The sequence below is a fragment of the Tachypleus tridentatus genome, chromosome 6, assembly GCF_004210375.1.
Source record: "Tachypleus tridentatus isolate NWPU-2018 chromosome 6, ASM421037v1, whole genome shotgun sequence".
Taxonomy (NCBI): Eukaryota; Metazoa; Arthropoda; class Merostomata; order Xiphosura; family Limulidae; genus Tachypleus; species Tachypleus tridentatus.
In genome coordinates, this window is record NC_134830.1 from 5579877 (window position 1) to 5594660 (window position 14784).

The 14784-nt window shown below is 36.2% G+C and overlaps 1 protein-coding gene across 1 annotated transcript in view; it reads right to left on the reverse strand.

Moving 5' to 3' along the window:
* Window positions 1–4133: 4133 nt before the first annotated feature.
* LOC143251881 (integrin-linked protein kinase homolog pat-4-like) overlaps window positions 4134–14784 on the reverse strand; it is a 69958-nt gene continuing 59307 nt past the window's right edge. The window contains 4 exon segments of the mRNA XM_076503202.1: window positions 4134–4454; window positions 5883–6013; window positions 10937–11036; window positions 14164–14285. Coding sequence (XP_076359317.1) covers window positions 4311–4454; window positions 5883–6013; window positions 10937–11036; window positions 14164–14285 — 497 coding nt within the window. The 3' untranslated portion in view covers window positions 4134–4310.

Sequence of the window (14784 nt, forward strand, 5' to 3'; positions counted from 1 at the left end):
TAGTGTAGTGTACTGTGTAGTATATAGTATAACGTATGTGTTATAGTGTAGTGTACTGTAGTATAGTATAACGTATGTGATATAGAGTAGTGTACTGTAGTATAGTATAACGTACGTGTTATAGTGTAGTCTACTGTAGTATAGTATAACGTATGTGTTATAGTCTACTGTAGTATAGTATAACGTACGTGCTATAGTGTAGTGTACTGTAGTATAGTATAACGTATATGTTATAGTGTAGTGTACTGTAGTATAGTATAACGTATGTGTTATAGAGTAGTGTACTGTAGTATAGTATAACGTACGTGTTATAGTGTAGTGTACTGTAGTATAGTATAACGTACGTGTTATAGTGTAGTGTACTGTAGTATAGTATAACGTACGTGTTACAGAGTAGTGTACTGTAGTATAGTATAACGTACGTGTTATAGTGTAGTGTACTGTAGTATAGTATAACGTACGTGTTAGTGTAGTGTACTGTAGTATAATTATAACGTACGTGTTATAGTGTGTAGTGTACTGTAGTATAGTATGACGTACGTGTTATAGTGTAGTGTACTGTAGTATAATTATAACGTATGTGTTATAGTGTAGTGTACTGTAGTATAATTATAACGTATGTGTGTTATAATGTAGTGTACCGTAGTATAATTATAACGTTATGTATTGCTATAGTGTACTGTAGTATAGGTATAACGTATGTGTTATATGTGTAGTGTACTGTACTATAGTATAACATATATGATGCTATAGTGTTGTGTACTGTAGTATAGGTATAACGTATTATGTGTTATAGTGTACTGTAGTATAAGTATAACGCATGTGATATAGTGTAGTGTACTGTAGTATAAGTATAATGTATGTGTTATAGTGCAGTGTACTGTGGTAGTATATTATAACGTATGTGGTATAGTGTAGTGTACTGTAGTATAGTATAACGTATGTGTTATAGTGTAGTGTACTGTAGTATAGTATAACGTATGTGTTATAGTGTAGTGTACTGTAGTATAGTATAACGTATGTGTTATAGTGTAGTGTACTGTAGTATAGTATAACGTATGTGTTATAGTGTAGTGTACTGTAGTATAGTATAACGTATGTGTTATAGTGTAGTGTACTGTAGTATAGTATAACGTATGTGATATAGAGTAGTGTACTGTAGTATAGTATAACGTACGTGTTATAGTGTAGTCTACTGTAGTATAGTATAACGTATGTGTTATAGTCTACTGTAGTATAGTATAACGTACGTGTTATAGTGTAGTGTACTGTAGTATAGTATAACGTATATGTTATAGTGTAGTGTACTGTAGTATAGTATAACGTATGTGTTATAGAGTAGTGTACTGTAGTAAAGTATAACGTACGTGTTATAGTGTAGTGTACTGTAGTATAGTATAACGTATGTGTTATAGTGTAGTGTACTGTAGTATAGTATAACGTACGTGTTATAGAGTAGTGTACTGTAGTATAGTATAACGTATATGTTATAGTGTAGTGTACTGTAGTATATTATAACGTATGTGATATAGTGTAGTGTACTGTAAATTGCGTATAATAACGTATGTGATATAGTGTAGTGTACTGTAGTACAGTTATAACGTATGTGTTATAGTGTAGTGTCCCTGTAGTATGGTATAACGTATGTGTTATAGTGAAGCTGTAATGTGTATATTATAACCGTATGTGTTATAGTGTAAGTGTACTGTAGTATAATTATAACGTATGTGTTATAGTGTAGTGTACTGTAGTATAGTATAACGTATGTGTTATAGTATACTGTAGTATAGTATAACGTATGTGTTATAGTGTACTGTAGTATAGTATAACGTATGTGTTATAGTGTAGTGTACTGTAGTATAGTATAACGTATGTGTTATTGTGTTGTGCACTGTAGTATAGTATAACGTATGTGCTGTAGTGTAGTGTACTGTAGTATAATATAACGTATGTGTTATAGTGTAGTGCAGTGTAGTATAGTATAACGTATGTGTTATAATGTAGTGTACCGTAGTATAGTATAACGTATGTGCTATAGTGTACTGTACTATAGTATAACGTATGTGCTATAGTGTTGTGTACTGTAGTATAGTATAACGTATGTGTTGTAGTGTACTGTAGTATAGTATAACGTATGTGCTATAGTGTAGTGTACTGTAGTATAGTATAACGTATGTGCTATAGTGTAGTGTACTGTAGTATAGTATAACGTATGTGCTATAGTGTAGTGTATGTTCAACAAGTATTGAAATCTGACACCCGGTTCAAATGGACTTTTTTCTGCACCTCCCTTTAACTGGCTCTAGTGCAGTGTGTGTATTATATTACAGTATAGGCACCCATGGGCAAAGCGACATGTCTGCAGATTTATAAAACTAGAAACACGGTTTAGATACTCGTGGTAGGCAAAGCACAGGTAACCCTTTCTGTTTAATAAGAAAGGACAACAATTTTAGTATAGTGTACGATGGCATATAGTATATAATATATTGTGAGGTATAAAGCAGTACAAATATGATTACAACAAAACATTAAACATTTGTAGAAATATACACAGTATTATTACTTCTACGTTAAAATACTGTTATTTTGAGCGTTCGGTCATACTAGAACTTTCGTTGGACAACAACGTACTGAATGATAAAATTGTATTTAACTGCTTTAAAATGTGTATGTAGCAACAATTGTAACAACGAGCGACAACTGATATTAAAGTTATTAACATAGTTTTATGATAAATTTAGAAGATAAATCGATTGCTTCAGCACAATAAGCATCAGGCAGATAAGGTGATAGTTATTATATAAAGAGATAAATACGTGAAATAAAATTTTATCTTCAACCAATCTTCAGACTTTATCATCTCAAAAATAATTCCATTTTATCAAAATGTGCTGATTACAGTTTTCTGGTAGGTGCTGTTATCTGTCAAAAGCTGTAACAACTGACGTTGGAAGTAACGTAACTAATTTCAACTTATGTCTGACTTTTGGCACACCTTCCTCAGTTTCATCTTTCTCTATTTTTCAATTCTCGTGACGTTTTGTTATTTCAGTATAACTTATTGATTCCCTGAAAGCTACATTTACTTTTACAAATATTGCATTGTTTTTATTTTTATCAGTTTAGGGGCTGGCATCGGTAATAGAAAAAACTGTGGTTTATTATTTTGCTTGTTTGTTTGAATTTTGCGCAAAGCTACATGAGAGCTATTTACGTTAGCCGTCCATAATTTAACATTGTAAGACTAGAGGGAAGGCAACTAGTTATCATCACCCACCGCCAACTCTTGGACTATTTCACCAACGAATAGAGGGATTGATCGTCACATTATAACATCTCCACTGCTGAAAACGCGGGTATGTTTGGTGTGACGGGGACTCGACCCCGGTACCCTCAAATTATTAGTAGAGCGCCATAACCCCCTGGCCATGCCGATGTCTTTATTATTTTGGATGGAAGTATCGATCAGAGCTCTTAAAGGATTCTAGTTTAGAGAAGGTACCTACTATTTATATATCATTACCATACTTTTATCTTAACCTTTTACCTGGTTAACATATCTCCATCATTACCCAAATCCACCAACCACTGTTGTTGTGTTTAACGTCAGGTTGATACATAGGTTTTGTGTTTGGTTTAACTTGTATTCATTCTACAGATCAAGATAATATGTCAAGTTTATATTTCTAGAGAGTTCTTGAAATTTGATATTGTATAACTTGCAAATAATTTTATCAACATTTTTGGAAACCCGACATCGGTTTTTATTTCATTTGAAAAAAAAAAGTGCTTTGAATTTCGCTAAAAGATACGCGAGGGCTATCTGTCATCGCCACCCACCGCCAATTCTTAGGATACTCTTTTAGACGATAGGGTGAGCATCGTTGGTGTTGGCGGGAATTGAACCCATGACTCTTAGATTACGAGTAGAGTGCCCTAACCACCTGGCCATGTTGAAACAATACTACCACCTCTAAAGTTTTATATTATTTACGTATTTCAAACTAAGATACTAAGAAAACCAGTTTCTTTAATCAAACTTTTAAAGTGCATATCACGCGATTTATTTCTAGCTTTTAACACGAGGTCAGTGAATGAAACCAGCATAAAATATTCAACCAGCAACAGTGTAGAGAAGAAATAAAAGTGACATTTATTTGCAGGAAACAAAGTAAGTGATAACTGGTTCTGGTTAGGATGTGAAACTCAAAAATACTTAAGTGATTTTTCTCTCTCTCTCAGAAATCAGAAAGGATTTGTTCCGAGACACTGCATTTGGATCAGTCTTAGGATCAGGCTTCACAATATTATTTCATCTTCTCCAAAATTGGAAGCACCATATTGAAAGTTGGACGCTTCCTTGGATCTTCGTTCATACAGATCTGGATCAGACGAGACATGTGTTGGGAAACTCCAGGGGGTATCGTTACCCGTAATCCTTCTAGAGAAATCTGGTGGAAGATATAAATATTTGATGTTTGAGTTATATAACAGTTTCATATATCTTGGTTATTTGAATAACAAACATAACAGAAACCGGAAAATTTATTGGTTCTTTCGTGGACAGAACTTAAGGAGCTGACCATGTTGTATTGGACGTGCTTACACATGAAAGGTACTTAAAATATGGTGGGAATGAAGACTGTTGTCTAAGCATAATATATTCAAAATTGTGATAAATATTTATTTAAAAGTATATTCACAGAACAACTGATTTATTCTAAATATGATTCGTCATTTAAACCATCAACACTTTGTGGAACGTAATAATTACAGAACTTAAGGAAAGAAAGCATCACCAGGTAATGGTGAAACCATGGACGTTAATAACTAAACTATTTATATGTTTGTTTTTTTAATTTCGCGCAAAGCTACACGATGGCTATCTACGTTAGCCGTCCATAATTTAGCAGTGTAAGACTAGAGGGAAGGCAGATAGTCATCACCACCCACCGCTAACTCTTGGGCTACTCTTTTACCAAGGAATAATGGGATTGATTATAGCATTATAACGCCCCTATGGCTGAAAGGGCGAGCATGTTAGGCGTGACGGGGATTCGAACCCGCGACTCTCGAATTACGAGTCGAACACCTTAACCACCTGGTCATACCGGTCCCAAACTATTTGTAAAACGTACAGTTGATTTTACCGTTTCACTTCTGTTATTGTACGTATTTTTCTTATTCGAGTACATATCTAATTAAAAACAAATCCCTCACTGTACACATATCACTCAGTTTTATCAGTAAATAAAGTTACCTTCATCTATTGGAATTATTAGTAAATAAAATTACAAATATATTAAAGATTTAATAACGTAATACATAGACTAGAAAATGTCCAAGGGGAGGCTAAAAGTTACCCAATTTTATTAAGAAACTATCTCATTTTAAAAGACATTGTGAATCTAAGAAATCCCTAAGGGCACTGCAAGGTTTAACCCAATGTAATGTAATTTAAAATATTTCCCGTGTATGAAAATTGTGTAATTAGGTGACCAGTTTTAGTTATTCAGTAAACATTTTAGGTGATCAAATATTACTCCGAAATTAAATGTTTCTACTTTTGAAAGAGAAAAAAAGTTACCAACTCTTCAATAGTTCTAACATTGATCCTTTTCTATTCTGCTTCAGATTTTCTTCTTATAACACAGTGTTCACTTTTGTATCTTAAATTAACTTTATATTTCAAATATGGTTCACATTTTTACTGCGTTTGTTTCTTATTTTGTACACAAAATAAAACAAAAACATATGTAACCAAGTTGAAGACAAACAGTACACAAATGGTCTCAAATCATCTCTCAAAGATGAAACTGTGGTTCGTAGAATTATCTACTTAAAAAGGCAAACAACTGGACTTGAAAGCAACATCTAACCTTTGTGCCAATCTCCATGGGTGGCTTATCAGAGAATGGAATCAATCTGGAAAACAGTTCCCACAGTAAAATCGCATAACTCCACATGTCAGCCAGTTTCACATTAATATCTTCCTGTCTTTTCTGCAGAGCTGTACATTATTGGTGGAAAATATTAAATTAAATTCAGCTATTATGACATCATAAAAATTGGGGTCCAATCTCTGTGCAGAACGAAAAGCTAATTGTGTTACTATTCGCTTAACACTAACTTGTTCTCAGAACAGTTGTTAATCTGTTAATGATGTTTTGTACACAAAGATACAGAATAATTCAAGAGTCAATAAGAAACTTAATTACAAATGTGTATAATAACACAAAGTAGATGCATAGACTAAACTTGAAACAACTTTAACCTCATATAATGTAAAAATTTAAAGCCACGGGAAAACGTTTTCCAGTTCAAGGCACATAAAAATGTAGTCACCACGGTTAAAAGAAACAAAATTATTGAAACTTAATAATAAAGGTGGATTTCTTCACGAACATTCATGCTCAAAACTGAAACAATGATATATTTAACAGTATTAGGGTTGGACAACTATCAGGAGTCAACATTTTAAACTTTCTGTAACAAAACAAATTTAGAATAAAGTGAATGTTAAAAATATAATTTCAATTAATTTTTATTTCTAAAGTTCTGACAAAGAAAAATATACGCATCATGAACAATGGTTCATAAAGGATTAGCGTTTTCAAAGAGCGGACCACAGTTCCTGATGAAAACAAAAGATTTAAGGCAAAGTTCAATTACCCATCTGGTTCTCTTGATAAGGTTCGTTTTTCCCATAGGATCTTCTGTACTTGTTCACATTCTTGTGAACAATTCCACATTGTTTTCCACACTGACTTTTCCACTGGCTTGTGATGACTTTTAAGGCCATTCCGTTTTATTCACTTTTGGTACGAACCCGTGTTTCTAATGCTCTTTGTGTGTTATCATTTAGAGTTTCGCTATCCTCTGGTCCTAATGCAACTAACGCTGTTTTTTTTTAAAGATATTTGTGTTCTGGTTGTTTAGTACTCATTACGAATTCATTATTTTTTGCGTATTGGTCACTAACAGAATGGTTGCTTTTATTTGTATAACAATTTACCTTAGCATTCTGTTTTGAATATTTTTATAGTTATAACCGCTTCACAACCACCAACATCTTCACCAAGGAGAGGACCTCAAGGATTACATTTAACAAATCACATGCATCTTCACCAAGGAGAGGACCTCAAGGATTACATTTAACAAATCACATGCATCTTCACCAAGGAGAGGACCTCAAGGATTACGTTTAACAAATCACATACTTCTTCACCAAGGAGCGGACCTCAAGGATTACGTTTAACAAATCACATACTTCTTCACCAAGAGGCCTCAAGGATTACATTGAACAAATCACCCACGTCTTCATCAAGGGGCCATGTGGATTACATTGAACAAATCACCAACGTCTTCATTAAGGGACCTTGTGGATTACATTGAACAAATCACCCACGTCTTCATCAAGGGACCCTGTGGATTACATTGAACAAATCAGCCACGTCTTCATCGAGGGACCTTGTGAATTACATTGAACAAATCACCCACGTCTTCATCAAGGGGCCATGTGGATTACATTGAACAAATCACCAACGTCTTCATTAAGGGACCTTGTGGATTACATTGAACAAATCACCCACGTCTTCATCAAGGGACCCTGTGGATTACATTGAACAAATCAGCCACGTCTTCATCAAGGGACCTTGTGAATTACATTGAACAAATCACCCACGTCTTCATCAAGGGGCCTTGTGGATTACATTGAACAAATCACCCACGTCTTCATCAAGGGACTTTGTGGATTACATTGAACAAATCACTCACGTCTTCATCAAGGGACCTTGTGGATTACATTGAACAAATCACCCACGTCTTCATCAAGGGGCCTTGTGGATTACATTGAACAAATCACCCACGTCTTCATCAAGGGGCCATGTGGATTACATTGAACAAATCACCAACGTCTTCATTAAGGGACCTTGTGGATTACATTGAACAAATCACCCACGTCTTCATCAAGGGACCCTGTGGATTACATTGAACAAATCACCCACGTCTTCATCAAGGGACCTTGTGAATTACATTGAACAAATCACCCACGTCTTCATCAAGGGGCCTTGTGGATTACATTGAACAAATCACCCACGTCTTCATCAAGGGACTTTGTGGATTACATTGAACAAATCACTCACGTCTTCATCAAGGGACCTTGTGGATTACATTGAACAAATCACCCACGTCTTCATCAAGGGGCCTTGTGGATTACATTGAACAAATCACCCACGTCTTCATCAAGGGGCCTTGTGGATTACATTGAACAAATCACCCACGTCTTCATCAAGGGGCCTTGTGGATTACATTGAACAAATCACCCACGTCTTCATCAAGGGGCCTTGTGGATTACATTGAACAAATCACCCACGTCTTCATCAAGGGGCCTTGTGGATTACATTGAACAAATCACCCACGTCTTCATCAAGGGATCTTGTGGATTACATTGAACAAATCACCCACGTCTTCATCAAGGGGCCATGTGGATTACATTGAACAAATCACCCACGTCTTCATCAAGGGACCTCAAGGATTACATTGAACAAATCACCCACGTCTTCATCATGGGACCTCAAGGATTACATTGAACAAATCACTCACGTCTTCATCAAGGGACCTCAAGGATTATTATGAATGTTGAGTTCTACCAGGTTTCCTCTTTTTGCTGTTTGTTCTAAGTTTGTGAAGATACACAGTATGACCTTATACAGAAACATTTTGTCTATACGATTGTTGCTAGCTAACCTACTGTTTACTCCGTTATAGAAAACCATAGTTAGTTCATCTCTATTCCATGGTTTGGTTTAAGAACTTTTGTGGTGTTCTTAACCATAATAGACCTACTTTTTATCACAGGTTAGGAGTTTGACTAAATCCAAGTTTACTAAAAATTTACCAGGTGAAATACGGGGTTATTGTTTTTGTTTCTGGTAAGTGCTCTGTATAATACATACTGTACAGACTAATTGCGCTCACACGTGTTATCTGTAGAACAGAGGGGAAAATATTTCTTTATAGTTTTGTCCTATTACTTTGGGGGCCATCCTTTAAGTTGTGTTTGTTTTACTCCCCGCTGGTCGCCCTTACTTTTTAAAGGATAGGCAACAGTACATCGATAACTTTTGGCTGACCAAATAGTGGGATTTGACCGTTTCCCTTATAACGCACCGACGTCCACAAAGTGTGAAGTGCGGTTTCTTTGCGGTAACGAGACGCGAAAGCTAAGCCTCACAGATCAACAGACTGTTTGTTTCTTTTGGAATTTCGCACAAAGCTACTCGAGAGCTATCTGTGCTAGCCGTCCCTAATTTAGTAGTGTAAGACTAGACGGAAGGCAGCTAGTCATCACCACTCACCGCCAACTCTTGGGTTACTCTTTTACCAACGAATAGTGAGATTGACCGTAATATTATAACGCCCCCACGGCTGGGAGGGCGAGCATGTTTGGCGCGACGGAAATGCAAACCCGCGACCCTCAGATTAGGAGTCGCACGCCTTAACACGCTTGGCCATGCCGGGCCCATCAACAGACTGCCTTATTAATCAATGTGCCATGCTTGATCAATAGACTGCCTTATTAATCAATGTGCCATGCTTGATCAATAGACTGCCTTATTAATCAATGAGCTATGCTTGATCAATAGACTGCCTTATTAATCAATGTGCCATGCTTGATCAATAGACTGCCTTATTAATCAATGTGCCATGCTTGATCAATAGACTGCCTTATTAATCAATGAGCTATGCTTGATCAATAGACTGCCTTATTAATCAATGTGCCATGCTTGATCAATAGACTGCCTTATTAATCAATGAGCTATGCTTGATCAATAGACTGCCTTATTAATCAATGTGCCATGCTTGATCAATAGACTGCCTTATTAATCAATGAGCTATGCTTGATCAATAGACTGCCTTATTAATCAATGTGCCATGCTTGATCAATAGACTGCCTTATTAATCAATGAGCCATGCTTGATCAATAGACTGCCTTATTAATCAATGAGCTATGCTTGATCAGTAGACTGCCTTATTAATCAATGTGCTATGCTTGATCAATAGACTGGCTTATTAATCAATGTGCCATGCTTGATCAATAGACTGCCTTATTAATCAATGAGCTATGCTTGATCCCGTCCTGTAAGCTTTGTTTGTTTTGCAAATTTGGCGCAAAGCTACACGAGGACTAAAGGTCATCACCACCCACCGCCAACTCTTGGGCTACTCCTTTACCAACGAATGGTGGGATTGACCATCACATTATAAATCCTCCACGGCTAAAAAGGTGCACATGTTTGGTGTGGCGGGGATGTGAACCAGCGACCCTTAGATTACGAGTCCAGTACCCTAATCACCTGGCCATGCCGAGGCCTCTTACTCTATGTACAGGATGAAATAAAAACAATATTCACTGTATCGCTTGCAATGAAAATCACAACTCTGTGTCAGGGCTAGAAAAACGGATCTTGTTTGTGGTATACCAACATTCGGAGCATACCGCCGTATATTCAATAAAAGATGGAAGCTATATATAGCTGTTGCTGCCAGCACAATAATTAGAAAGTCTGGAGAGACAGGAGGCGTTGTCAGAGATAAATATATTTGTTACCTTATACAGTGAAGCAACTGGAATTCTCCGATGATGTGGTAACCTAGCGATAGTGGTTTCTAAGGAGGAGTTGCTATGGCGACATCAGTCGAAAGTAATGACGATAATAGTGAACATTTATGATGATGACGCATGAAATACCATTTATACAATCTCATAAACACGAAATTTTCATTATATTACATAGTTCACTGTGTTCCGAACACCCAGAGGTCGCTTTGTAAACTCCAACCACCTATAAACTGTCAATACTTTAAATAATTATATCATACACCTTAACTATAATAAAAACATTAACATGCGTGATTATGTCGAACCAACCTTCTGGGGCCATCCACGCTGGTTGATATATTTTACCTCTTTCTTGAAAAGAAAACCTAGCATCGGCCATGTTTACACGCGCTGTTAGGTCTTCGTCAATCTGTTAAAAAACAACAACAAAAGTCAATTAAAATATTTTAATTATCAAAATAAAGTTCTTATCGAAACAGCGAGAAGAACTAGAAATTAAAAGTTAATTAAAAGTCAGATTTAAGTAGAATTTAAAGTGCACTTTATCTGCAATTAGGCTAAATGACCAGGTTAATAACCCCGAGATTCGTACGGGTATAAATGTTCCTAATTTTGAACTACTGACGAAAAAGTGAAGGCAAACGATCAGTAGCCCTCAACATCACAAGGGCCTTGTTCGTGTTATCCGGATTGAATAAAGAAAACTGATTGTAACTTTTATTACTTCGTTAGCTGAGAAATATCTTCAGACACATCACAGCTCGAGACTTGGGCCATCGATAATATTAGGCCACGCTCGGTCCATTGGTAAGAATGTACTAGGCTTAGGATACATTAACAACAAATTGTTTGAATTATAATAGAGTTTCGAAAAAAAACTTTTGTACGTTTAAGAAAAAATGATAAAGAACGGAACTTGTGTTATGGCCATTCAAACACAAGTTAAAAACAATGTCGTCGTTGTGGGCTAACAAAACGAAACACAGATGTCTTGGTTGATATACAACTGTGTTGTATCTTGTTCAACCTACATACATGTAATAAAATGTAAGTTACAACAAGCATAACGAATTCAATCGAAAACAGTTTCAACTGAGAGACGCGTTTCATGTTTGCACGTGTTTTCGAACAATGTATGCAAACTTCTGTCTTTACAACAATCACTGATATTACAGATACACACCTGATAAAACACCCAGCATAGAAGCCAGCAAAATGTATTTATTTCTTCTACACGAATTTTATTGTTGTGAAGTAATACAGCAAATGATTGAACTTCCTACACTTTGTATTTAGTCGCACCAAACATGCTTGCCCTTTCAGGCGTGAGAGCGTTATAATGTTACGGTCAATCTCCCTATTCGTTGGTAAGAGAGTAGCCCAGGAGTTGCCTGTGGGTGGTGACGACTAACTGCCTTCCCTCTAATCTTACACTAGTGAACTAGGGACGGCTAGCGCAGATAGCCCTCGTGTTGGTTTGCGCGAAATTCAAAACAAACAAACTCTTCTAATTTCCTCTTCACACATCAGCGGGAGGGGGTAGTGGACTAGAGCATGCGGGACTAGTCACCTGGGTACTCTAATAGAGGTTTGCCTAAAGAAAGAACCACAAAAAAGGGGACATTTTTAACCTAGAAATTGTTTTGAAAAGAAAATCTGAGGAAGCGAACATTTTTCTGCTGGAGTATTCCAATATTATTAATGTAAACAGGCGCTAGATTTGGTGACGTCAATTTTCTTACAATACTGGGAAAGTATTTCTTCCAAAACTTTGTTTGTTTTGAATTTCACATGAAGTCGTCCCTAATTTAGTTTGAATATGCTAGTCGTCCCTAATTTAGTAGTGATAGACTATAGGGAAGGCAGCTAGTCCACCCCACAATACGCCAACTAATGGGCTACTCTCTTACCAGTGAGTAGTGAAATTGACTGTTATATTTTAGCGTCCCCCGCGGCTGAAAGGACGAGCTTTTTCGCTGAAAGGGATTCGAGCCCACGAACAGAGCCCTCAAGATTTATATTGTGGTCTGACAACATGTTAGTTTATTTCTATTTCACGCTCGTACGTTATTAAAGATTTAAACAGTGGTACCCAAACAAAATGTTCTTTATTAATGCTAATATGATAAATTATTCTAACAATGTGTGATTTTTTTCTTCATAACTTGGGAAAATATTACTCTTGGGACATCAGTAGTTGATAGTTTAAGTTTAATAGAGTTAGTTTGCAGAATTATTATTAAAACCTATTAATTAGTATCATTTACACTATTTGATAAGACGTCAGGTTGGCTGGGGTACAACAGTTATGGTGTGAAACCGGATGAAGTTGGTTGAACGTAGTTTTCATTAGTGTTATTGGTGTCAGAGTGAAGGTAGGAGTTTAACACAATATTTTATTCTATCATAAATTAATATAACTAGCGAACCAACAATGTACTATTCTTGAATTAGATTGAACACAATTCAACATCAATATTTGGTTCTGATTTGTAAGCCACAAACAAAACACTTAAAATTACGTGTGGATTGATATGATTTTTATACTTGTTTCTGATTGAGACGTTTTGTTCAACATCAGAATACACGTAGGTTTACCAGGATACTCTTAACCCTCGTTAGGGTTAGGATTACACGAGAGAAACAACCTTCCCGAAATTTTAAATACATTTACAAAAATCAGAGAAAATTTTGAAGTACTCATTTACTGAACAAAAAAACAGAAACTGCACTGCAACCGTATGGTATTAGATGCTACATTTATAATTAGATGTAAATTTTTAAACATTGTTTAGACACAAACATACTGAAGAAATGTCTTGGAGTAAGAATGAACATATCAGATCCGAAACTTAGCGTTTGTGATATTATTCTGCCAAACATTGTTAAGTTACACGACACAATAGAACTTAAATAAAAAACAACAAATTTAAGCTTAGTTTTAAACAAGACATAATGTAGCTTAGTTTATGAACCTTGTTTACTCTTCGAAACTGTTGGTGTTAACCAGATGTTTGTATTTTGTATTTCGCACAAAGCTACTTGAGGGCTATCTGTGCTAGCCGTTCCTAATTTAGCAGTGTAAGACTAGAGGGTAAGGCAGCTAGTCATCATCACCCACCGCCAACTTTTGGGTTACTCTTTTACCAACGAATACTGAAATTGACCGTCACATCATAATGCCCCCACGGCTGAAAGGGCGAGCATGTTTGGCGCGACGGGGACGCGAACCCGCGACCCTCAGATTACGAGTCGCACGCCTTAACACGTTTGGCCATGCCGGGCCTAACCAGGTGTTACCACATTTTACACCGTGAAGTGATAGACGTGGGGTTTCTAGTTGTATATAATTGAAAAACGATCTCCAACTGTCCTACAACTAGCATGAAAGATAGTATAATCGACTAAAAATGAGACAGTTTCACAGGAAAAATAGATTGTTTCATTCCAGTAAGTACCGGAAGCTTTCTAAATCGTTAACTTAGAAACTGTCACAGTTTTCGATTCTATTACAAAACAAATCAACTTTGGCTTACCATAACATGTTTACTGTTCAGATAAAACCGTGGGATAAATGGTTCCAGTGTATGGAGAAACGCCATGCCTCGAGCCACGTCTGTAGCGAATTTCAGAGCTTGATCCGTATCGAAGACCTTTTCTAAAATAAAATTTAAAAAAAGTTAAATTATAACTAGTTGAAGCTAGTTTTAACTGGCTGCATCTAACTGAAAATAAGAAATTTATTTTTTAAAAACAAAAGCGGTTTTTGATTTTTGTTTGTTTTTAAATTTCGCCGTAAAGCTACACGAAGGCAATCTTCGCTAGTCGTCCATGATTTGGTGGTATAAGAATAGAAGAAAGGCAGCTAGTCATCACCACACACCGCCAACTATTAGGCTATTCTTTTACCAAAGAATAGAGAGATTAACCGTCACATTATAATGTTCTCACGGCAAAAGGATGAGCATGTTTGGTGTGACGGGGATTCGAACTCACGATCTTCAGATTACGAATTGTTAAAAATGTGACAAAGTCAGTTTCATTTCGAATAATGCGACATGCATCTATTTCCTTACGCCTAACATACTTCAGGCTGTAACGTTACACGCGAAGAAAGAAATTATTTCGCGAATTCTTAATATTCTCAATCTTCTGAT